This window comes from Zingiber officinale, chromosome 1B (genome assembly GCF_018446385.1).
Source record: "Zingiber officinale cultivar Zhangliang chromosome 1B, Zo_v1.1, whole genome shotgun sequence".
Classification (NCBI taxonomy): Eukaryota; Viridiplantae; Streptophyta; class Magnoliopsida; order Zingiberales; family Zingiberaceae; genus Zingiber; species Zingiber officinale.
Genome location: NC_055986.1, coordinates 28,630,303 through 28,657,427, shown reverse-complemented (window position 1 = coordinate 28,657,427; position 27,125 = coordinate 28,630,303). Strand labels below are relative to the sequence as shown.

Here is a 27,125-nt window from a genome sequence, read left to right as displayed (position 1 = left end):
TCAACACTGTCGCTACAGTTCTCGTCATTCTACTTCGATTTCTTGTTGCCAAAGGCTGACTTAAGCGTCGGAGGGCCGTCGCCGAGAACCCCGTCCCGACTCGATTTTGTGCTTGCAGGTTCTCGCTGGAGGTTTACGTCACTCACAGAGCTGCGCGGAGTCAACGAGAGACCCACGTCCCCAGCAACCGTCGACTCAGCACTCGGATAGAATCAATGAACATCACAGTAAAGGAATATAAAGAGAAACTCCGCAAATGGTGTTAGTTGACATCTGTTTATAAGAGACATTGGTTGAGAATTTGAGACAAAAACAAAAACTCAAAGAAGAAATACAGTTTACTTTCTTAGCTACAACATTTGCATCCTTCATGTCATGATTAACAATCTCATCAAATACCAGTTCATTAGGACACTGTAAGACAGATTAATTCTACAAAGACTCAAGAAATTCCGCACATCGATATCATATTCACACGAGCGTCATTTAAACTTCCTGCACTAATCATTCTATCTAAAAATAAATTTCCACTTTTGTTTCGGTTATCTTTTAGCGATTGTCAAGTCTTTTGTGTCAGGAAATGATCCAACAGTTTAGCAACACATTTACTTTGTTACGTTGCCAAAAGATCCAAAATAATGGTGGAAAGTTTCCCACCATGGTTCATAGTTCAATTTTTTGGTGACACGGAGCGTGTTAAACATTGCCAAAATATTACATTTAATGACGTGTGTCGTACGACATATTACGGAATGTTATGATTTTTATAATGAGCTTAACATATATAACACTCAACATAGTCTGATTGATGTATATATATATTAATTTGTTGCACCAACGTTCAAAAACAAAATAATTATTATAATAATAATTATTATAATAATAATTATTATTATTAAATCACCAATAATAACATAAATAATCTAAAAATTATATGTTTTAAATATTATAACCATTTATTCTTAAAAATATTAATGCATATTAATTATAATACACTAGTAACACAACAATTAATGTCGTATCTCAACCTGGAGCTTTTTAATACGACGAAAATCTAACGTTAATATGTTCTATTGTAATACTATTTTTGCGCCAAGTGATGAGATTTAAAATTTAAATTAAAGTGGTATCTCGAATGAAACGAAGATTTAAAAAACAAGGAAAAAAGAAACCCCAAATGAAATGAAGATCAAAAAAGAAGAATACTCGAACTAGACCATGCAGATATATATATATATATAATAATTAATTAAGACTTGGAAATATAATAAACATAAAAGACGATTGTTCGTAGACATGCACTAATGAGGTCATGCAGTAGAACAAAACAAAACAAACTGCATGCAGTAGAACAAACTGGTCGACCAAATTAAGCAAGAAAGAGAATCGATCGATCGGCATTCAGCAACAGTGGCCAGTTATCGTTATTATTACTCCATGTCCCAAGCAGTTGGATCGAGAGAAGGATGTGCCAGTCCGGAGTGGGTGAGGGCGCCGTGATCGCCGCCTGCCATGGCCATGAACAAGTGGCCGCCGCCATCGGCTTCCGCCGGCGGTAGTAACTGGTTCAGCTCCTCCTGGAACGGCCACATGAAGCGCTGCTGCGGAGGCTGGAGCATGAGGCTAGTTGGAAGATTGGGAAGGAGAGAAGGAGGAGGAGGAGGAGATGGCGGCAGTGGTTGGGCGGCGCCAATTATGGGATTGTGGCGGCCGTGGCTCTTGATCAGCTCCTGGCGCTTCTCGCGCACCTCCTGGAGCTTGTTGTCGACCATCAAGGCGAGGGCGGAGGCGTCCTCGATGCTGAGGTCGTAGAGGGGGCGGCCGCGGAGGCCCTCGAAGAGCAGAGCCGTCATCTGCGTCTCCCTGTTCTGCCGCTGCAGCCGGCGGAACTGCTCCGCCAGCTTGTTGACGCGGCTCTTGAGGTACGTCTCCTGGTTCGTCATCTTGCGGCTGCGCTCGATGTCGGACAAGGACTTGAAGCGGGTGAGCATGCGCATGGCCTCGCCGTTAGACGGCCACGCCGCCGGGTGGTGCGGCTCCTGCGGGTCGTACACCACCATGCACGCCTCCACGCCGCACAGGATGCTCAGCTCCCTCACCTTCTTCATCAGGCCTTTGCGCCGCTTCTTGAGCGTCGACCGGCGGTTGGCGTCGTTGGCGATCCACGCGAGCTTCACCTTGTTCCTCGCCATGCCTCCGATCGTCCGATGGACGGCCGCCTCTCTTCCCTGTTTGCTTTATATAGCGGGAAAAAAAACCGTGCGAGCAATCGAACCGGTCCAGTTTGGACCGGTTCGATACTCGTGCTGGGGCCCACCATAGCGGACCAAGCTACTAGGATCAATTTCATCCTGACCGTTGAATATTTCACATCACACGTGCCGTTTATGCATAAAAAAGTATTAAATTATATATCATAATTTTATTTCCCTAATATACTTGCTTAAGGTTGACAGCATTAATAATCATTTTTTAAAGAAAAAAAAACACATTCATTCGTGCACGGAATCATTAATATTGTTTCCAACGACTATGAGAATTGAAGCAATTAATTGGAAGGCATTTAATTTGAAATCTATGTAATATATATATCGCCACTAAAAGTTTTAAATATATTTTGGATAAAAAGTGTGTAAATATAATTATTTGATTCTTAAACTAACACAATTTCACGAGAGAACCTATCATTTCCATTTAAATTGCTCATAAATAGATTTGGGATGCCATGAAAAAATAGGATAATTAATGCTAAAATTTTAGGATGTGGTTTTAGCCATTAGTTAAACTTGATAATTTGGTAAATCTTATGTAATAAATCTTACGAGGAAGGAATTTAGTTCATATTAGCTGTTTTGCACAACTATTTTTCCAATTATATATGCAACAAATTATTATTTGTCAAAAACAAACAAATAAACAAACGACATTTCTCTAATTTCATGATATAAAATGTTTTACTCTATGGAAGGAATATTCTGAATGAAATCTCACGATATAAGCATGATATAAAGATCTTTTAAACTTAGAGGTATTTATTATATTTATTTATGTAAAAAATGAACAAAACCTTAATTATATCAAATATTGACTATATATATATATATATATATATATATATATATTGAGTTTGACTTTCGAAATTGGTAATAGTTTATCAAAATATTTTGAAAAATCAATGTTTTTTTTATTAAATACAAGCGAATATGATTTTGATAATTTGAGAAGTAATTTTCCAGTTTAACCAAAACTATTTTAGCCAAAGTAAATGAGAGGATATGCCTTGCATTTCACTGCTTATTCATGTTCTTGATTTTTATGCCAATTGTTTAAGCTTTTTATATCCACTCAAGAATAACATAAAGGAAGAAATTAATCAGGATATTAATTCCACTGTATCCTAAGACCGTTTGATTTAGATTCAGTAATATTATACTTAGAAGTATGCCTTTGCCATTATGTTCGTTGCCATCGCCCGACACGATCAATATAATGATTTTAATTTAGTGAGTTTTTCGTATACTTTCTTCTTTTTTCTCTCTGATTCTTGGATTGCTTCACTCTTGATTACTTCTCTTCATGGCTACAAAATAATGACTATAAAAATGGCAATCCAGGACGACAAATGGTAATTCATCGGTAATTGAAATTAATTTCTGATTATTGCGGTACAATTTTTTTTATCGTCATTACAAATGACCCTTACCATTGCTAGATATTCTAATACAACATTTTAGACGGGTCTTTTGATCGTCACCCATCTCTTTGTCTTCAAGATAGACCTAGTAATTAACATTCTTAAGAGGTTGTGCAATATTCCCCTTTCATGAGTCAGTGATATATATGATTCTAAAACAATAAGATCAATAATATGCAAGAACAATATAGCAAAACATACAATTTGTTTCTTAAAGAAATGCAAGAGTGACATTTAACAATGCATAATATCTAAAGAGTGAGATCTATACTAGTTAGACGACGACAAACAAGTTTATATATGGAGTTGCTTGCTAAGAAGATTTCGATAATCTACTGATCAAAGGAAAGTGAGTTTGCTGCAAATGTTCCTTTTCATAGTTTAGCTGGTATGACACTTGTTTACAGGTCCTAATCAGTTTCTAGATTAGCTAACTGATATCTCAGTTCCCAAATGATATGTCTGAAATATGAGGTAATCTTATCGATATCTCTTTGATTCCTACAGGCCCTGTGCTTCCTTTTCTTATCTTCTTCAGCTGTTGGAACACATCAATTTAGAATGGTGTGAAGGCGTTTGGTCCTCCTATTCATGAGTGTCTATTCTGATAATTATTCACCTGTTCTATCATCTAGTTCATTCTTGAACTCGTTGTTTCTTTTCTCGTTCAACAAGCTCCTCCCTTCTTTTCCATGATTTGAAGTACTGCTTAATTTCTACCATAAGGGTTCTTCGTTGTGATACACAACTTTTGGGTTGTCTTCTTTTCTGGAAGAACTTTTGTGTTGTCGCGGTAGTGACAGGGAATTGGGTTGGCATTTTAAGAGCCTACCAAGGACCACCAAAATGCTGGATTAAGATTCTAGCACTAGCTAAATTGTGTCGATCAAGCTTCTCCATGACTATTTGCTGGTCTTGTGATTGCACCAATTCTTCCTTTCGTGTTTAACGTGTCGTGTGACTATCAAGTATGAATGCTGCATGTGTTAGGCAATTTTATTGCCGGAGATATAAGGAATGTTCTGAATTGAAAATTACAGTAAGTTTAATTTCAAAATTATTTGTTAGATGACCCGAGCTAATAATGTCAAGCTGTTTAATTTTGTCCGAAAATCGATGAGATGGATGTTAGGGATGTGACGTTCCTGCTGATCTTCTGTGGGTCTCGCTCCGACCTGCAATACAAGTGATATCAGTGCCGAGCCAGGGAAGGGATCCCGACGATAGCCCTCTGACGCCCAAGTCAATCTCCAATGAAGAAGAAGAAGCAAAGAGTGGAGCAACAAGAAGACTGTAGCGCATTCAGTAAAATATCGCATACCTCCGCCGATGCTTGGACCTCCCCTTTATATAGAGCTCATGTAGCGCGCATGCACGCTTCCCAAGACGGGCACGTGTCCTCAAGTTTTCCCTGAAAAGACAGGGTGAGAATATCTCTGAAGTGATAGTGAAAGCTAAAGCTTCCGCTGTACGATCCTTTGTCTGACCATGCCTCCTGTTAGTAGCACTAGCTCCCAAAAGGATATCAAAAGATAGTCTGTTGTGTTTGTTGCTTGGTCGAGCGGAATAGTTGCTCGACCGGAATTCCGCCGTCCGCGTGCTATCTGTTACTGGGCCCAGCGAGATAACCGCTCAGCCGAAAGTTCACTGTCCGCGTGCTTTGTTGTTGGGTCGAGCGAGATAGCCGCTCGACCAGAAGTTCACTGTCCGTGTGCTCTGTTGTTGGGTCGAGCGCGATATCTGCTTGGCTAGAAGTTCACTGTCCGCGTGTTCTGTTGCTGGGTCGAGCGGGATAGTCGCTCGGCCGAAAGTCCACTGCCCGCATGCTCAGTTGATGTCGATTATGTTGTCAGGCCGAGCGAGGTAGCCGCTCGGACGAAGTTGAACTCTGGTAATGCTAGGCCTCGCTGGCTGGCCAAGCGAGGTAGCCGCTCGGTTAGGCTTCTATGCGTCATTCTCCCTTGAGCATCGGTTGTTTGAATGCTCCTCGCGTCAAAGTCGACAACAGGTCGGGGCCTTCTCCTCAGTCAAGGCATATTTCGCCCGATCGACCGATGCCTTCTATGCGTTGATCGCCTTGACTTTTACCTTCTTTGACCTCCACCGTGGCCACGGGGTGGAGCCCTTCATCATCACCACATCACAAGCCTCCCCCTCAAGTCTAGTCGAAGGAGGTTGTAAGTCCGACTGACTAGACAATTGTCTGGGCAGATTTCTATTGGTACGGTTTACACTAATGGTCTAACTCAAGTTTTGATGAATGACAAAGTAGGTTAAGTTAGTTTCATTTGTGTTCTAAACACTTTGATCAAGTGTGCAAGAGAAGTCCAGACAGGTCAACAGACTGACCGGATGTCTAGCACGAAGCCCAGCTAGGTCGACAGGCCGATCGGATAGCTGGCACAAAGTCCAGACGAGTCGAAGGGCTGATTGGACGTTTGGCACGAAGTCCAGCTAAGTCGACGGGTTGACCGGATAGCTGGGACGAAGTCCAGACGGGTCGACGGGATGACCGGATGTCTGGCGGATAAGTTGAGGTAAGTCACTGGAGGGGATTGACTGTGAGGACGCGTTCCCGGGAAGGGAACTTAGGCGCCGATCTAACTTAGAACCATTTCGGAACTCTAAGTTGAGATTTTGACTAGATTCCGGTCTCGGTGAGACAGAATCTAATTACTACACTATTCCTTTTTATGACTATGTTGTGCTAATACTTTGTTTTGCAAGGTAGTTTGCATTTTGCCCCGGATTAACACTTTTATGCAGGTAGCAGGTAAAGTGGAGGTTCGGGCGCCCGGAATGCAAAACTTATCCCCAACGAGCTTCGCCACGTGGAGCACCCTGGTTGGCTCGGCTACATCACATTCAGGATGCCCTGAAGGGATCCGGACGCCCCGAACCTCCTATATAAGGAGGGTGAAGGCTGGAGCAAATTAACAACGAATGACAAGATCTCTCATCACATGCTCTGTTGTGCTCCTGCGACTCCACGACCGACAAAAGTGTTGTTTTTTGTTTCCTTCTTTTCATTGTCAGTATTTGTTTTTCTATTAGCATTTCTATAATTCAATTTTGTAATCAATATTCCGAAGTGCTAGTGGATTTCCCAACGAACGCACTCAATGAGTGCGGGCCTTGGAGTAGGAATCGCTGAAGACTCCGAACCAAGTAAAAAATACTTGTGTTAGCATTGTTTTTTTTATCCCGCTACATACTAAAGTTTTTAATCGATATTCACCTCCCCCTCTATCGAATTCACGATCCAACAAGCGGTATCAGAGCAGATACCGCTCTGATTTGGTGCAACCACCAATCAGACAAGGGGGTGAAACCTTTTTTATTTTTTTTGATATATTCCAAACTAGTATTGTTACCTTTTTGGAAATCTTATCGACGCAATTAATCTGAATTAGTGCAACACCAATTCAGTTTTAGATAATTTTTTCGTAAATACCGCACTACTAATCCAAGACCAAGTCTTGGGACTTCTTGTCTATTTGTTTATTTGTGTGCAGGATAATTATGTCTCAAATTGAAGGCTTCAGCACAGTATGTCCTCCCCTATTCAACGGGGACGATTTCCCATACTGGAAAAAGCGGATGGAGGTTTACCTAAAGACAAATTTCGACCAATGGTTCAGCGTCACCAGAGGCTATAAGGTGTCAGTCGACAACTCCGGAAATCCACTGGACCCAGAACAGTGGACTCTGAACATGAGAAAGAAGTCCTCTACAGACTTCAAGGCCCTCAATACACTACAATGCAGGTTGATGAAGGAAGAACTGAACCGGGTAGGACCGCACCAAAACGCAAAAGAATTGTGGGATAAACTGATTGAACTACATGAAGGAACAAGCGACGCCAAGGTAACGAAGCGTGATCTCTTTTTAAACAAATTATTTAATATTAAAATGCAGGAAGGAGAAATGTCGAGTCAACTACATGCGAGGATCAAAGACATCCTCAATGGACTCCACGCGATATACCACCAAATGGAGAATTGCAATCTAATCAGATACGCGTTAAATGCTTTTCCGCGTAATACTTTGTGGGCATCTATCGTGGATGCCTACAAAATTTCAAAAAAATATCCAAATTAAAACTCAATGAATTATTTTACGAATTAGAATTACACGAGCAGACTAACGCCAGAACCAAGAAAGGTGTTGCCTTGTTTACAGGTTCCTCCAAGGAAAGGAAGAAAAACAAGCCTGAGTTTGAAGATGAGTCTGACCAGGATTCTGAAGACGAAGAGTACCTGGTAAGGAAAATGTTCACCAGGAGGAAGAAGAGCTTCAGCAAAAATGACCTGCAGAAGATCAACTCCCTAACTAAACCAAAGAACATAACGTGCTTCGGGTGTAACAAGAAGGGCCACTATAAGAATGAGTGCCCAAGAGTGAAGAGCGACAAGACGAAGACAACCAAGAAGAAAGCTCTTAAAGCAACGTGGGATGACTCGTCCTCAGAATAATTGGAAGTTGAAGATCAGAAGCACCAGAGTCACCTCGCGCTAATGGCCCGCGAAGCAGAATCGAAGGACGAATCGGAAGACTGGTCCGAACCCGAATCAAGTCATAAGTCCGCACTCGTTTCCGAAGGTTCCGAAGAGGTATATACTAATTTGAATAAAAAATTCTTTAAAATTATTGCTTGTTTAAATAGGAAATTAGTTACCATAGAAAACGAAAATGAATTGCTCCTTGAGGAAAATCAAAACCTCAAGGAACAAATCACAAATGCTAATCCAACTCAAGACTTGACACTTGAGGAGGAAAATTCAACACTAAAATTAGAAATTAATAAATTAAAAAATCTTCAAATAAAATATTTAAATCATTAATAACTCAACATAAACAACAAAATAAAGTGTGGGTTCCGAAAGCATGTTTAACCACGCAAGTAGGAATTAACTAATATTACATACCTAAAGATACAATACTATATAAAATCTAATAAACCAAATCAAAAACCAAAACACAAACCTAGATCAATAAAATCAAAATCGAAAAATTTAAGAACTCATCAAAAATCAGATTATCATCAAGTTAAATATAGTTATAAAAGTAACAGACACAAACCTAGAATTTAAAAATAACAGACCAATAATTCAGGGGGAGGCTCCAGAATAGCTGGCACCTCCAAAATTAACCTATCCGACAGGGTAATCAAAACTAATCTGCCCGACAGGGTAATTAGGACTAGTTCAAAGGGAAAATAGTTTAACTTGACCAACGGTACTGGTGAAGTTTTGGATGATAGTACGTTAGGGAAGCTTAGACTATGCATGTCTAGGAAGATATAACTTCGACCTGGTGCATTTGGCTTAGTGGAACTAACCGAAGCTACCCTTTACGGATCATAACCAGTTAGACCAAGGCTTTGTGTTAAGTTCAGTGGATAGGACTATTTGGAAAACCTCGAAGGCAAGGTTACTCTAATGATGTCCAGGTGACTCACCATAACCCAGAAGTTTATCCAAACAATGTCTATTTGTTGAGCCCAAAGCTAAACCTGAATCTAACACAAAGTTAAACCAAACTCTAAAACTGAACCTAACTCATTTCACAAAATTATAGGAGTCCCTGATTGAAGATGTAGATCGGGTGAGATGACTAAGGACTTAAAATAAATTAAAATTAAATTAAATTAAAGTAAAGTAAAAAAACATTTTTTAAAAATTATTTTAAAATTATTTTAAAAATACTTTCAAAAATTCTTTTAAAATCTTTTCAAAAATTCTTTTAAAAATTATTTAAAAAATCATTTTAAAGATCCTTTTAAAAATTCTTTTAAAAATTATTTAAAAATTCTTTAAAAATCATTTTAAAAATTCTTTTAAAAATTAAATAAAAATCATTTTAAAAATCCTTTTAAAAATAATTAAAAAATCATTTTAAAAATAATTTAAAAATCATTTAAAAAAATCCTTTTAAAAATTCTTTTAAAAATTTTATTTAAAAATCTTTTTAAAAATTCTTTTAAAAATATTTTTAAAATAATTTTAAAAATTCTTTTAAAAATCATTTTAAAAATTCTTTTAAAAATTATTTAAAACCCATTTTAAAAAATCCTTTTAAAAAATTCCCTTAAAAATTATTTAAAGATCATTTTAAAAATACTTTTAAAATTATTTAAAAATTATTTTAAATCCGTTTAAAAATTATTTAAATTATTTTTAAAATTATTTTAAAATCCTTTAAAATAATTATATTTTAAATTTATTTTAAAAATTAAACCCTATTTTAACTTTAAAAAATTATATTAATCTAAAAATTATTTTAATTTTAAAAACTATCTGAAAAATCGTTTTAAATCCATTTAACTTAAATTATTTTAAAAATCTTTTAACTTAAAAATTATTTTAAACTTAAAATTACTTTAACTTAAAAAGCATTTTTTAACTGAATTAAATAATTAATAAGTAACTAATTGAAGTAAAAAAAAAAATTAACTGTACTCTAAATTAGACTTGGCCTTAAAACTTAACCTTAATTTCTCTTAATCAATCTTAATTTTAACATTAGTTAAAATCTTAACTTCACTATAATTAAATCATAATTTATCATAACTAAAAATTGACTCAAATTGAACCTTAACATGGTTTAACTTTGTTTAATAACCTTAATAAATTAATACTAATTCTAAACTTAGGTAATATATACTAATTAAAACGTAACTTAAGTTACACTTAATCAAAACTTAAATAAATGAAAAAGTAAATTGTAACTAATATTCTCAATCAATTTATATGAAATCAATTTAATCAAATAAGTCAAGTAAAATAATCAATAAACCATTGATGAAGATTAACTATTATTGAGTTAGTAATAAATTACTTATTATTATGTAAACAAATTATTTATTATTGGGAATAATTGATTATTAACTAATTTCAATATTCTGACTTTAATCAAACAATTATACGAAGTATATAGAAATACTTATGTAAATAATATATTTTATAAACATAAGTGTTACTAATCCTAAATCTCCTAAATACTTAAGTAAAAAAAATGGTGTTTTGAACATTAACATACCCAAACCTTAGTGTTAACTTAAGGGGGAGAGATATATTAATAAATTAAGGGAGTATCAAATTCAGGGAGAGGTTCAAATTTTTTACTTAAGTTTTTTAAAAATAAAAAATAAAAAATTCTTAGGGGGTGTTTGGTTGATGGGTTTGGGAATGAGGGAATGGAATGATAGTAAAAAATAGTGTTTGGATTGTGGGTTTGGAAATGATTACTAGATTTATGGGAATCACCAAATCCATATAACTTGATGGGTTTCATTTCCATTCTTATTCCGATTCCACCCTACTATCAAACCCATATCCATAGTCATTCTCATCATTTAACCAAACGCCCCTTAGATTTTTTAAATTTCTCTTTAAAATATCTTTTGAAAATCCAACCTCATTTAAAAAAAAATACTTTACAAGTTTCTTTTAGCACATATTTTCAAAAACTTTATTTTAAAAATATTAGTTTCAGGGGAAGAATTAATTATTCTCATACTTATTTTCCATTTATTTTGAAATTAGTTTTTGAAAAATATTTTATTTTTTATTTTTTTTACAAATCTAATTTGATAAACCTATTTTTGAAAATTGAGTTTTATAAAACTACGTTTTTTAAAAAAGTTAGATTTTACAAACTTAATCTTGAAAATTTTACTTAGTTTGAAAACTTGATTTGAAAATTGAACTTAGCCTTAATAATCACCCGTTTGTAAAAATGCTATATTTGAAAATTATGTTTTCACTTTGCAAAGTTATTTCGAAAATTAGGTTAAATTTGTAAATTTTATCGTTAAAACTTTTTACAAAGTTATCTTTCTAAAGTTGACTATTTTTCAAACTTAGCTATTTTTTGAAAAAGATAAAAGATAAAAGCTTAAAATAAAAGTTATCTTTCTATGTTTCTAGTTTAAACTCCCCCAAGTCAATCTTACTTACATTTATAGACTTCCTTGCATTTTAAATTATCATTTGTTCTATGTTTATTTTTGATGAATGTCAAAGGGGAGGTGGTTAAGTTAGTTAAACAACAAACTACCAAATTTAAAATAAAGGCTAACTTAAAAAACCAAATTGATTGTTTTAATTACATATTTTTCACTAACTTAACTAGGTTGTCTGTGCATCAAAAAGGAGGAGATTGTTGGTGTTGTTAGCACTAATGGTCTAACTCAAGTTTTGATGAATGACAAAGTAGGTTAAGTTAGTTTCATTTGTGTTCTACAAACTTTGATCAAGTGCGTAGGAGAAGTCCAGAAAAGGCAACGGGTTGACCAGATGTCTGGCATGAAGCCCAGTTAGGTCGACGGGCTGATCGGATAGCTGGCACAAAGTCCAGATGGGTCGAAGGGCTGACTGGACATTTGGCACGAAGTCCAGCTAGGTTGACGGGCTGACCAGATAGCTGGCACGAAGCCCAGACGGGTCGACGGGTTGACGGGCTGACCGGACATCTGGTGGGTAAGTTGAGGTAAGTCACTGGAGGGGAGTGACTGTGAGGACCCGTTCCCGGGAAGGGAACTTAGGCGCCATCCAACTTAGAACCATTTTAGAACTATAAGTTGAGATCTTAACTAGATTCCGGTCTTGGTGAGACAGAATATAATTACTACACTATTCCTTTTTATGACTATGTTGTGCTAATACTTTGTTTTACAGGGCAGTTTGCATTTTACCCCGGACTAACACTTTTATGCAGGTAGCTGGTAAAGTGGAGGTTCGGATGCCTAGAAGGAATCCGAGTGCCTGGAACGGGGCTGGGCGCCTGGAATGCAAAACTTATCCCCAACTAGCTTCGCCACGTGGAGCACCCTGGTTGGCTCGACTACATCACATTTAGGGCGTCTCGAAGGGATCCGAGCGCCCCGAACCTCCTATATAAGGAGGCTGAAGGCTAGAACAAATTAACAATGAATGACAAGATCTCTCATCACGTACTCTGCTGTGCTCCTGTGATTCCATGACCGACAAAAGTGTTGTTTTCCTTTTCCTTCTTTTCATTGTCAGTTTTTGTTTTTCTATTAGCATTCATATAATTCAATTTTGTAATCAATATTCTGAAGTGATAGTGGATTGCCCAACGAAAGCACTCGACGAGTGCGTCCCTTGGAGTAAGAGTCCCGAAGGCTCCGAACCAAGTAAAAAAAATACTTGTGTTAGCATTGTTGTTTTTTTTATTCCACTGCGTACTAAAGTTTTTAATCGATATTCAGCCCCCCTCTATCGAATTCACGATTCAACAAGAATTTCCTCCCGATCGGCCTTTGACGCTGTGTGGTTTCTGTTCGAGAGGCGATTTCACCCTGCCAGTCGACCTGTTGAAGTTTGTCATTCGGCTGTAGGTAAGCTCCCTAGATTTGATTGGCACGACGAAGGCTTGCACTTGTGAAATCTTTCCTTGGGTTGTCTTGGGTGAGTGCGAGTCATGTTGACATCATCCAGATTTCTAGAAAATCATGCAAATCTTTGCACATTAAGGCTGAGCGCGCTTCCATGCCATCATTAAATGTTGACCTGTGGCGAGACGCCACGTGTCATGGCCGATGCCGCCACACACTTGACGCGACAGACGTGATGTGACATTTGATGGTTTGAATTCAACAACCCAATCTTTGCCTAGGTTTCCGCAACCTAGATCGGACGGCTCCGGTCGGCCAAGCCCGAGGCTTATAAGCTCGCTGCGTAGTCTCCTCCTCTACACTTCTCCCTCGAGCGTTCCCAGCGACCATCTCTCTACTTCTGTGCAATCCACATTCTTTGGTGATCCTGCGTGCTTCTTCTCCGGTGACCTCTCCCCAGTATGCTTTCTTCCAACCGTGTCTGTCTTTGAGCTTTTTAGCCTTTATTCTTGTGTCCCAGTGATATTCCCGTAACTTTTTCCTCTTTCGGTCGCCTTTCTTCCCCTCAACATCCCTTTTTCGTTTATTTTTGTAATAGCAAGTTCTTCACAGCCGTCTGCCTCTGTCCCTGGACTCTGGTACACATCCATGGAGTCTAGGTTCGATGGAGGCGACGTTGAGAGCTTGAGAGATGTATTCGAAATTCCTTCAGATCATCATATCGTTTTGCCTTGTCTGTCTGATCGACCCCATTCTCCCCCGACCAGCTGTATCTATTTCTTCCGGGATCAGTTTATTCCAGCCGTTTGTAAGTATTTCCGCATTTCCCTTCCTCAATAAGTGCCTAACTCTTTTAGGCTGTTGTGCGGAGTCATTGTCCTATTCCGTCTGCACGGCATTCTTCTTACCCCCGTATCTTTCATTATTTTTATTACCCTAAACTGTCCGATCTGAGGACTTTCCTCTTCCAGTCTCGAGTCGATTTAGTATTCTTTGACAAGATGCCGACCTCCAACAAGCACTGAAGAATATTTTTTCTTCATGCACCTTCCCGAGCGGCCAGATTTCCCGACCCACTAGCAGCACGAAGTGGCGCCTCAGCCACCCTTGAAAAGTTACAAGAGCCGATCGGACTACCTGAACATAGCTTCAATGTTGGCCGGTCAGAAGTAAGACATCCACAAGTTGCTGCTGGAAGGCATCCTTTATATCTTCGACTTAAGTTCGATCCGCATCCGGCTGCCGACCAGCCTAGGTATGAAGCTTCTTTAATTCTTCCTTTGATGCTAACTGATTTTTCTTCTTTTCATGCAGCCGAAGTCATGCTGCGATCACGGCTGGCCGGTAAGGCGAAGCTCAAGGATGTCGCGATCAACGCGACTGCGGTTGAAGAACTAGCGAGTCACGGTCTGCCGCCGATCGGCTCACACGAAGAGCCCCAGGATGACAGTGATGCGATGCCCATCTTGGTGAGTGGAGGCGAGGCTAGCCATGCGCTGAGTGGAGGAGCGATCGCGGGATCACAGCCTCCATCCGAGCAGCGTCTAATCCTCCTGGTTAAGGAACCATCGGGCTCGGCCTCCACCGACGTACCACTGAATAGGAGCAAGAGGTGCCGAGCAGAACCTTCATTGCACTCCACTACTTCAGGTGTGTGGTCTGCCAAGCGGGTCGAAACTTCGACCCTAACTCTGATTCAAGAAATGGCGCCTTCCGTGTCGTCTGATCGGATGCCCTCCTTGGCTGATATGCCAAAGGGGACTCTTGTCGTGCCGCCAGTGACCTTCATGCCACCACCTTTGAAGCCCTTGAAGGTAAAAAAGTCTGACATTCGTGCGGTGTCCTCCTTCCGACCATTTGGTTGAGCAACCTCGGCTCAATCGGCCCCGAGTGGCCAATACCACATAACGGTGATCCTACATCTGCCCACCAAAGACTACAGCGAGCCAAGCGCCGGGTCTCAAGCCCCCAAGCACCAGATCATCATCCAGGGACCGCTCGCTAAAATTTGGGAGGATGCACAGGCTTGTGCGGTGATGATGCCTCCGGGAGCGCTTACGAACAGCCACACCCATATGTCCACTGGGATAAGTTTCTCCTTACATTTGCATAATTCACTCCTAATCGGTGCTTATGTTTTCTCATTGTTTGCAGTACTGGGTGGAGAGCATAGCCATGTGCCATAGGCTCGTATTTTTAGAAGAGGAAGTGAAGCAATTAAAGGCATCGAGTGATCAATCCTTCGTCGCTCAAGAACATACAGATGTCGAGGTGGCCAAGCTGCGGGCCACTCTGGAGAAGAGCGACAAACTGCTTAAGGCCGAACGGGCCAAGAGCGCCGGTCAGGCCATGATGCTGGAGCGGCTCAATAAGTAGGTTGCCACTTTTGACAATAATATAGAGTCAGCCAACGCGCGGAAGAACCGGGCCATTGCCGACCTCAATGAGAAGAAAAAAGAGGCTCGGGCCCTTACCCAAAAGCTTAAGGAAGCTGAGGACTTCCTTGTTGCCGAGCGGCACAGTCGGTCGGCTGAAGAAACGTCGCTCCGGGGCCAGCTATCCGCCAAAGTCAATGAGCTAAAAATCGCGAAGGATGAGCTAGAGGGCTCTCGAGCGGCAATGAAGATTTACTAAGACGCTGAGCGGAGTCGATTCGAAACAATGAAAAATAATTACATCCGCTCAGATGCTTTCAATGACAAGGTCGCCGACCGAGCTCTCCGGTTGTTTGATCTGGCCATCAATGGGGCAATCAATCAGCTCCACAAGGGAGGTCATCTGCCGGCAGCTCTGACAAGCAGCATCATTAGTTAGGATAAGCTCACCGCCGCGCTGCCTAATGATATCCTAGACTATATTGAGTGAGGCCGAGCGTTCCTGAGTGAGGCTGAGCGTCCTTGTAAGATGTAAAATTTTTTAAGTTTAAATGCATGCTCGTCCGTTCAGACGAGCTTTACCTCCTTGTATGTTTTTCAACTCCCTTTGATTATTTGCAAGAACTCGTGGCCTTGTTCATGATTATTCTATCAGCCGTCCGACCCCTCTGGTATTCAGAGTCCATGATTTCGCGATCTCCCTCCCTGGGAGTATTTTAAAGAATAGCACTGAATAGTCGCTATATTATGAAGACTTGAGCTTTTCGGTCAGCTATTCATCGACGCTTGCCCGCTCACTAAGCTTTCGAAGACTGCTCGACCCTGAACGGGGGAGACAAGGAATCCCGTATGCTGGTCTGAGACCAAGGAAGACCACTCGACTCCGAACAGGGGAGGTTGAAATCTAATGTGCTGGTCCATGACCAGTGAAGCTCACTCGATTTCCAGAGCTCGTGGCTCCAACATAACCCAAAACTTGGCTGATCGGCTCGGGAGTCTCTGATTCAAGGGTTTATAGTCGTCGTTCGACTGTTGATGAAGACCCAAGTTTTAGGTCGCCGCTCGACCATTGTTGAAGAATATGTGAAGACTTGAGTTTAAGGTCGCCGCTCGACTACTGATGGAGACAATCATTTAAGGTCACCACTCGACCGTCGATGGATACAAGGGTTTAAGGTCGTCGCTCGACCGTTGATGTAGACACGTGTTTAAGGTCGCCAGTCGACCATTAATGAAGACTCGGGTTTAAGGTCGCCGCTTGACCATCGATGGAGATAAGGGTTTAAGGTCGCCGCTTGACCGTCGATGGAGGCAAGGGTTTAAGGTTGCCACTCGACTGTCGATGAAGACAAGGGTTTAAGGTCACCACTCGATCGTCAATGGAGATAAGGGTTTAAGGTCGTCGCTCGACCGTCAATGGAGACAAGGGTTTAACATCGCCACTTGACGATTTGATGTAGACCCACGTTTAACATTGTCGCTCGACGGTTTGATGTGGAATCACATTTAATGTCGCCGCTCAACAGTTTGATGTAGACCCACGTTTAACATCGCTACTCGACGGTTTGACGAAGACTCGGGTTTAAGGTCGCCGCTCGACCGTCGGTGGAGACGAGGGTTTTGATAGATCAGATGTGAGCGATAGGGGGGGTGAATATCGCTTCTTTTAAAACTTTACTTTATCTTTTAAAACACAAAGTTAAGCAGCGAAAATTAGAAAGAGACACGTTTGTTTACTTCGTTCGGAGCCTAGCTCGACTCCTACTCAAAGGCTCGCGGTCCTTGACCGCACCGATGGGCAAATTACTATAACTCTTCTTTCCGAGATCCTTGAAAAGAAGCAGATCATACAAATGAGCAAGATAGTAACACCCTACTATCTTGCTTAAATTAATTACAATGCAAGCTATAAAAATTATACCGACAAGATGTAGAAATGGACACTTAGTCGGTACTTCCAAAGTAGCTTGAAGAGTTGTAGTGAATCTTGCAGTACGAGCAGCTTGTGCGGAGAAGAGCCTTTTGATGATCAGTAGTGTTCTTCTAAGCCTCAGATCTCGAGCTCCTTTTTATAAGTGCCATTGTCCTTCGGTCGACCAATCCCTGTGTTCGGTTGACCGAACCCGCTCCCTTCCTTCCTGGCTGGAGTCTGACGTTGGCTCGATCTTCTGCATTTACTGTTCTTTAAGGGTTCGGTCGACCGAACCTCCTTTTCGATCAACCGAACAACTTCCTTCCCTGTTCGTCAAAATCTGCTGAGATCTTCATTTAATTCTCCATTAATACTGATTGGATCGGTCGACCGATCCCTGGTTCGGTCGACCGATCAAGCTTCGATCGAACTGTGCTTCGCTTTGGTCTGAACTGATCTCTGGTCTGAGTCAAGCTGGTTCGGTCGGCCGATCAGGCCGAATCTGCAAAACAGAGTTAAACAATATTCCTGCAAAACAAAGGTTAGCACAGTAATATAATGCATGAGTAATATAGACAGTAGAACTGTCTTGATCTCAACTTGGAAACCTTCCTGGTTTCTTCAGTTGGATCAGCGACCTAAGGTTGTTCCCTTCGGGAACCTAACCTCACTGTCGCTCCTCCAGTTGCATACCTCAACTTACCTGCCAAACATTGGTCCTCCAGACCTGTTTGGAATTTTGCCAGCTCAGTGTCTGATCGCTCGATCCACTAAGACTTTTCCTGCAATACTATATTAGCCAACAATAATAATAGTAATACAGAATATAATGGTAAACCTAAACCTAGATTTACCGAGATCCGCTGGTCCGGTCGACCGGAAACCATCCGATCAACCTTGCTTGGAGTTCACTCCTCCAAGACTTCTCGTTACCTAAGGTTACCATCCCCTAGGGTTTTCTCAACCTAGATTCACTCATCAGGACCTAAGGTTACCACCCCTTAGGATTTTCTCCACTTGGCTTCACTCATCAAGACTCAGTATTCGGCTGCATAGGGATCAGGTCCTCCAAACCTATCCACCTGGCTTCTACGATATACCGAGATTTCCCTTACCTAGCCTACAACTAGGACTCAGTATTCGGCTCCCCAGGGATCAGGTCCTCCAAACCTATCCACTTGGCTTCCACAATATACCGAGATTTCTCTCCTTGCCTAGCCTACAACTAGGTTTCTCTTGATCAAGCTTCATACTTAAACATATTTGTCTGACATTAAAACCTTGGAGGTCGATTGCACCAACAGGTTTAACATTGTCGCTCGACGATTTGATGTAGACTCGCGTTTAACGTCGTCACTCGACGGTTGTCATAAACTCGGGTTTAAGGTCGACGCTCGACCATTGATGCAAACTCGATGTAGACTCAAGTTTAAGGTCGCCACTTGACCATCGATGTAGACACATTTCAAAAAAGGCCTTCGCTTTTTATATTTTATCCTGCGTTCGGGACACATACAGAAATACATAAATTCGCTCACACACCTTTTATCCGACCCTGTAGGGTTGGAGATGACTCGCGCTCTATAGTCGCTCTTCCTTTTGCTTAGATTCCAGATCGGCCATAATTAATATGGTGGCCTCCATCTAGCTTGGATGATTCTGGATAGGTTCTTCATACACCAACCCCCGAAGCTTTTTGGTGACGATGTTTACCTCCAAGCGCGGATTCTTCCGAGCCCTTCTTGCTTCGGTCTTGACCATCTCGACATAGCATCATCGAACGGCCAGCTGATCGCCTCTAACTTCAACCACACGGTTGTCCACTGAAAACTTAATCTTTTGACAGTAGGTAGACACCACCGTCTGAAATTCGTTGAGGGTTGATCGGTCCAGGATGACGTTGTAGGCTGACTGTGCGTCCACCACGATGAAGTGTGTGGTCCTGGTTCTCCTTAATGGCTCTTCTCCAAGCGAGACGGCCAGTCGAGCTTGTCCGAGCGACAATACCTCATTCCCCGTAAAGCCGTAGAGTGGGGTCATCATGGGCAGCAGCTCACTCTGATCAATTTGTAATTGATTGAACGCCTTCTTGAAAATGATGTTCACTGAACCCCCTATATCAATAAAAGTTTGGTGAATAGTATAATTAGCAATTACCGCTTGGATGATCAGTGTGTCATCGTGAGGGATCTCTGTTAGAATGTATATTAAAAGCCTAGCTTTTGTATAAACATTTATTTTGAAATGAGAATCACATTGGTCAAATGTATACATTTAGTTAAATGCAGTTGCTCATTTAATTTATATTGCAGATAACATGGTGTGTGGTGTCACACAGAAGATAATGTTATCAGTTCCTTATAAATTATAAATAGAAGCTCACAACCAAGATGGATTGGGGAAAATCATTGGAATGGTTGTAGTGTAATTTGGTACTAATCTATCTTAAATATAAAATTACACTAGTACACTATGTGTGTACAGAGTAGGACCATTTGAGATTGTTCCTTTTATACTAACTGCATAAAAGAACATAACCTCTGTTATTATGAATGTGTGTACTCTTAATCCCGATATAATAACAAGCACATGTACTTAGTATTTATTTCTTTAATTTATCAAAGGATAAGATTTATTCGTTAAATCAATAGGTTCGATAAGTTGGAAAATAATATTATTTATATGGTGTGTTGTTGATTATAGAAGAAATTGTGTCCTATTTATTAGGTTGATGATATCCCCTTTAGGAGCTCATAAGGATTGTCATGTAAATCCTGCAGGTGGACTTAGTTCCGACATGACAATGAAGTTAAGTGGTACTACTCTTGGAGCTAGATGTTAATTAAGTGAGTTGTCAATAACTCATTTAATTAATGGACATTCAATATCTTAAACACAGGGAGATTAATACACTCATGATAAGAAGGAGCCCATAATGTAATATGAGATTAGTGCGGTAGTTCAATAATAACTCTTTAGTGGTATGAGTTATTATTGATGAACTTGAGTTGGGTGTTCGGGTCGAACACAGAAAGCTCAAGCTCATCAGGAGGTCAAAACTAATTCCTCCTCTAGGTCCCTGTTGTAGCCTCTATGTATAAAGTCTCGCATCCACCCAAGTCATCCTTATGGCCGGCCACATCCTTGCTTGGTGCCCAAGCATGGGGTCAACCACCCCTTGCTTGGTGCCCAAGCAAGGGGCCGACCAAGATGAGTTTAAAAGTGGAGTTTTAATTTTTTTAAATCTTTCTTTTTGTAGTCATCTACAATGTTTTAAAAGAGAGATTTTTTAAATTTTAAAAGCTTTCCTTTTTTGAAGTCATCCACAAGGTTTTAAAAGAGAGTTTTAAATTTAAAAAATCTTCCCTTTTGTAGCCATCTACAATGGTTTAAAAGAGAGATTTTATTTTTGTTATAACTTTCCTTTTTTGTAACAATGATTTAAAAGAGAGGTTTTAATTTTAAATTTTTTTCTTTTTTATAGTCATCTACAATGTTTAAAAGAGAGATTTTTTATTTTAAAACTTTCCTTTTATAACCATCCACAATAGGAAATTTAAAAGAGAGATTTTAATTATTTTTAAAATCTTTCCTTTTTAGCCATTACCAACGATTATAAAAGAGGATAGATGGTGCCTTAGAGGTAATAATCATCTACACAATTTCTATTCCTCTTATATTCTCCTTGCGGCCGACCCCCTCATATTCTTATTCTCCCCTTGCTTTCTCACCTAAGGTCGGCAGCATCAAGAGGCTTCAACCATCTTGTGGTCGGCGGGTTGTAAGAAAGAAAGAAGAACAAGAGGTGGTGTTCCTAGCTTTGATCCCTTGGTGGTCGAAAGTCTTGGAAGAAAGAAGCACTTGGGTGGTTTTTGCGTCTTGGTAGATCGTCGCCCACACGACGTCCAAGAGGAGGAGAGGAATACAGCAAAAGATCAAGAGGTCTTTAAGCTACAAAAGATGGTACAACTAGTTAATTGTTTTCGTTGTGTACTAGTTTATTTTTCCTTTGTATAGATCCTGAAGTACCAACACAAGAGGCTAGCGATCTTGTGCATTGATTGAGGTCTCTGTAGTTTAACCTAGGGTTTACTGTAAGGAGTTTAAATATTCAATTTCTTTGAAAGGCATTGACTAGGAAGTGGTGGATGATCCCATACCCAAGAAGGCCAAGTGCCTCGCCAACGACGTGGAAGCCAATCCTTGAAATAGATATTTCTCAAGAACTGACAACCTGGGGTTTACCTCGTCATGCGCTTATGGCCTGTGTACCTGCATGAACCTCCCTCCATATCCATGGGGCCGACACTAGGGGGCCGCTAAGGTAGCGGATCTACCTTGAAATAAATATTTAATCAACTTCTGTAATATGGTTTAACTTCTGATGAACACATGGGTTGAACTTGGATTAATAATGTTAAGTTTCGTTTACAATCCAAGTTTAACTTCTTAAAAGCACATGGGTTGCTAGGAAAAGTTTTGTGCTTGTGCAAATTTTTGAACAAGGGAAACAGAACGGAATTCCGATTAGCGCCAACAATCTCTACTCCCTCCAAGTCGCTTAGGACGAAGCTAATCTCGGGCCCTTCGGCCTTCTCCTTGCTGCACCCTACTACGTGGATCTCCAAACACCAAGCATACGACTTCCTGGCACAGTTGGAGTCGTCGTCGGTCAGCCCTCCGGCGATCATTCCTATCTCTCCACGGGATGCGTTGCTTCTATTTTCTTCTTCCCGAGTGGATGGTTTATTTCACTCGGTCGAGTCTCAGGAGGGACCAATGGCATCCCTTTGTCGATGTTGATGGTGTTGCTCGAGCACCCTTCTTTCGTCTTCCTACCGCCCAGTAGATCAATGTCTTTGTCGCCGATCGGGGGTTGGAGACCGACGGTGATATCCTCTTGGGGTCGATCAACTGACGACTGGTGTCAGACCGCGGCAATCCCACATGTTGTGAGTCGACGATTGGTGAAAGGAGCAAAACATGGTCGTCCATACCTTACCTCTTATCATTTTTGGCCGACCGGAGGCCACATGTTTCACGACATGTATCCTAGCCTCCTAGTATGACCACTCTCCCTCCGCTCTCGGCCCGTTGGGCAGTTGGTAGCTGCTTGCAGATCACCGCTCGAGCGCCGGAGCCGAGTGTTCAGTTGGCGCCTCTTTCCTTCTGGCCGCTTGGGCTTCTTCCACGTTTATATACTCGTTGGCCTTCTTGAGCATGTGGTCGAAGTCCCTAGGTGGCTTCCTAATGAGCGATCAAAAAAAATCTTCCTCAACGAGCCCCTGGGTGAAGGCGTTTATCATTGTCTCGGACGAGACCGAGGGGATGTCCATGGCTACTTGGTTAAAGCGCTGGATGTATGCTTGGAGCACTTCCTTGGACCTTTGCTTTAGGGCAAAGAGGTTTACGCTCATCTTCTGGTAGCGTTGGTTGCTGGAAAAATGGTGTTAGAAGGTGGTTCGGAAGTCTTTGAAGCTCCGTATTAAGCTGTCCGACAATCTTCGAAACTAGTGCTGCGTCGATCCAGAGAGAGTCGTGAGGAAGGCTTGGCACTTCATTTCGTCTGTATATTGGTGCAGCTTGGCTTCATTATCGAACCAATCCAGATGATCATCTGGGTTGATCGACCCGTTGTACATCCTGATCGCCAGTGGGGTTTAGTATCGGGGCAAAGGGTCTTGTAAGATCTCCTCTGAGAACTACTTGTTGATCCGTTCAAGAGATGTGTTGCTCCAGGGCGCTTTTCCTTTTCGTGCATCCCAAACGGGAGCATCATCTGAAGATGACCCCCGCTCCTAATGCACTTGGGCTATCTCCAAGGGAGTTTGGAACAAAGCTCGATGGAAGGGGATCGGCGCGGGCGGCGCTTCCCCTTGTGTGCTGGTCAGCCTTTGATTTTGTCCCCATACGGAGAGTTGCTCTGCTCGGTCTTCTTGCCTTGCTCGCCTATCGACTGCCGATGTCGCGGGCTGTGGCGCTAGCCGATCGGCTAACGGTTGTTCTTGTTGTTGCTCGATCATTTTTGTTGCTCAGGCTTATACGAGCATGTCGAGCTCTTCTTGAGTGAGCGTCACGGTGGTTAGTCATCCAACGTCCTCCATCTTCTCGGCTCGGATGTAGGCTATGTTCCTATAGACAACGCCAAATATGATTCTGTCTAAAAGTCGATGAGATGGATGTTGGGGATGTGGCGCTCCGCTGACCTCCTGTGGACCTCGCTCCAACCTGCAACACAAATGGCGTCAGTGCCGAGCCAAGAAAGGGGTCCCCGGCGATGACCCTCCGATGCTCAAGTCAGTCTCCGACGAAGAAGAAGAAACAAAGAGCGGAGCAACAAGAAGACTGTAGCGTAATCAGTAAAATATCGCATACCTTAGCTGATGCTTGGACCCCCCCTTTATATAGAGCTCCTGTAGCGCGTGCATGCTTCCCAAGGTGGGCATGCGTCCCTAAGTTTTCCCTGAAAAGACTCGTCAGTAAAGTGTCCCTGACACAGTACCTTGACAGGCCGAGCATATCTCTGAAGTGACAGTGGAAGCTTCCGTCATATAATCCTCTATCTGACCATGCCTCCTATCAGCGACACTAGCTCCCAAAAGGATGTCAAAAGTGTTGGTGCAATATTCCTTAGGTTAAGGTTGACCTGGTTGACTGAGCTTGAATTGGGTCAAGCTCGAGTCTTGATGTTTCAGTTTCGATGTTTGACAATACATAGAGACAAGACATGGAGATTGTAGGTGCAATTGTTCATGTGGTGAGATTGTGAAGGAAGTCAAGTAGGTCAAGGTTGACTGGATACTTGACTGGAAAATCCTGGTGAGTGAAGCCAGGTGAAAGTCTCGGTGAGTGAAGCCGGGCAACTGGAAAGTCCTAGTGAGTGAAGCCAGGTGAAAGACCTAGTGAGTGAAGCTAGGCAGTATGGAAAGTCCCGGTGAGTGAAGCCGGGCAGCTGGAAAGTCTTGGTGAGTGAAGCCAGGTGAAAGACCTAGTGAGTGAAGCTAGGCAGTATGGAAAGTCCAGGTGAGTGAAGCCAAGAAAATGAGAAGTCCTAGTGAGTGAAGCTAGGCAGAAGGAAAGTCATGGTGAGTGAAGCCAGACACAGGAAATCCAGATGGATCAAGTTTGATCAGATATCTGGTGTTGGGAAGCCCAAGTAGGTCAAAGGGATTAACCAGATACTTAGCACAGGAAATCCAGGTGGACAAGGTTGATCGGACACCTGGTGAAGATAAGTCCAAGCGGGTCAAGGATGACTAGACACTTGGCACGGGGAGAAAAGTCCAAGTGGGTCAAAGGGATTGATCGGACACTTGGTAAGGGAGTCTTAGCAGGTCAAGGGTGACCGAATGCTAGGCATGATGGACCAACAAGTCATGGATGACCGAATGTTGGTTTAGGGGGTTTTGACTTGATTTTAGGTGAAATCATGAGCTGGATCGATCAGCCGATTGATTGGCTCATGCCCAATCGATCAGTCGATCGATTGGGCGAGTCCCCACGACAAGCCTCCTCCCAATCGATCAGTGGATCGATTGGGGAGAAGTGTCGCGCGAACAGAAAGCCTCCCAATCGATCAGCCGATCGATTGGGAGCCTCCAATCGATCGGGTGATCAATTGGGAGGTGCGATTTCGCACGATAAGCCCTAGATCGATCGGCTGATCGATCCAGGCAATTCCCGAGAGCACAGAGGCGCTCTGGATTGATCAACCGATCGATCCAAAGCCTCACCTATCGATTGGGAGCAATCCAATCAATCGGGATCTGACCATTGGCGCTGGATAAAGCCGTTGGCGTGCGATTCCTTCGGTAGAGCTCGCACTGTTCAGCTCTAATCTTTACAGCAGCTTCTCCACAGCGTTTTCCACTCTTACCGCCAGTTTTTGAAGGATCTTGGAGAGACAACCAAGTCAAGAGGCGTGACTACAACAAGAGGAAGAAGCTAGGGTTAGGGTTTTCACTGCATATCTTGTAAGATATTTCTTGTATTTGTCTTCCCTTGCTTTCTTGTTGTATTTAGAGTATTGTAGGGCTTCTCCACCTTTGGTAGTTACCGTAAAGGAGTGTTTTATTAGTGGAGGGTGCGTGAGTGTGTGGATCCTTGGACTAGTCACCTCTTCTTGAGGTGGATACTAAGTAAATCTACGAGTTAGCGTTGTGTGGTTGTTTCTTTGTATTTTCCGCTACATTTCATCACAAGAAGCAAGTAACGACGAGCATGAGATCGTGCCGAGCTATTCACCCCCCTCTAGCTACTTATTTGGTCCCAACAAGTGGTATCAGAGCAAGGTTGCTCTTCTCCGGAATCATTGCCGAAAAGGGAAAAGAGCTAGAGGGTGAAGAAGTTGGAGCAAAATTCTTCAAGTCAAAGATTTTATCAAGCTCAACTTCAATGGAATCCCAAGATGGACTTGGATTCGATACAAGGGTGCCTCCATCATTTATTTCAACAAGCTTCGATCTTTGGAAATCAAGGATCGAGAATTTCTTGATGATGGAGATAGAGCAATGGTTTGCTCTAATGGAAGGATTTGAAGCTCCAACAAATTCCAAGGGCAAAGTACTCAAGAGGAGCAAGTGGAGCCAAGAACAAATCCAAAGATGTGAGGCCAATGACAAAGTGACCAACCTTTTGGTCAATTTATTGCCAAGCAACATCTTGGAGCAAATTAGAGATTTTGAAGATGTCAAAGAGCTATGGAGCAGATTGGCAAAAATTCATGAGATCCCCTCCACTGTACCAAACCAAGAAGAATCCAAAGAGGGTGACTCATTGGAGCAAGATCAAGAGGAGGAGAATTCCGAAGGTAAGAGATGCTCATCTTCCGAAGAAGAAGTCCAAGAAGCTTCATCTTTAAAGGAATGCAATGAAGAGGGCAATGAGAGGGCATACTTCTTGTTTCATATACAAGATGAAGATGAAGTCGCCTCCACCTCTAGGATTGAGGGGGAGCAACCTTTGGTGACGCCGGATCAAGAAGAAGGAGAAGCTTCTACATCCGGGTCAAATGGAGAAGAAGATGATGTATCCTCCAAAAATCAAGAAACATCAAATGGAGGATCATGTGTCATCCCTACACATGAAGGTATAACTAATTCAATTAAAAATAAAAATCACATTGTATGTTTTGATTGTAGGGAACATGGGCATTACAAGAGCAAGTGCCCCAAGTTGGCCAAGAAAAAGGGCCAAGTTGTACTAAAGGGCAAGGAGAAGCCCAAGGAGACCGTCCCCACAACAAAGAAGAGCAAGGAGCACATTGTGTGCTTCTCTTGCAATCAAAAGGGATATTATAGGAGCCAATGTCCCAAGGGGAAGAAAGCGGTCAAGGCTCATGGAGGAAGCACAACTCAAAGGGGAGCCTCCAAGGTAAAAAGAAAGGTATCATTTATTGAGCCTACTCCTTTGAATAATGGTAAAAAGCTTGCTAGTTCTAATTTTTATCATTTTAATGCTATTTACCATAAAAATAGAAAGCATGATGTCATTCAAGAAAAACACATGACTCTTCATGCTAAAACTACCACACCTAGGGTTAGGAAGGTAGATAAGAATTTAGACAATAACTCTAAGGATTTTATTTATAAGCCTATAAATAGAAATGCTCGTGGACTTAATGATAAATCAAAAACTAAGGATTTATGGAAAGAAAATCAAGTCTTGAGGTCAAGACTTGATAAAATGGAAAAGACCCTAAAAAGGATGGAAAATATCCTAAAAGGAAAAAATGAGCAAAACCTAGGTTTAGGACAACAAAAGTCATCCAATGGCCATAGAGGT

At 41.5% G+C, this 27,125-nt stretch overlaps 1 protein-coding gene across 1 annotated transcript; it reads right to left on the bottom strand.

The window, feature by feature from the left end:
* Nucleotides 1–1,411: 1,411 nt before the first annotated feature.
* Nucleotides 1,412–2,207, bottom strand: LOC122049631 (agamous-like MADS-box protein AGL80). The gene has a single exon (XM_042611024.1). The coding sequence runs from the start codon at nucleotides 2,190–2,192 to the stop codon at nucleotides 1,431–1,433; it is 762 nt and encodes a 253-aa protein (XP_042466958.1). The 5' UTR covers nucleotides 2,193–2,207; the 3' UTR covers nucleotides 1,412–1,430.
* Nucleotides 2,208–27,125: the final 24,918 nt, after the last annotated feature.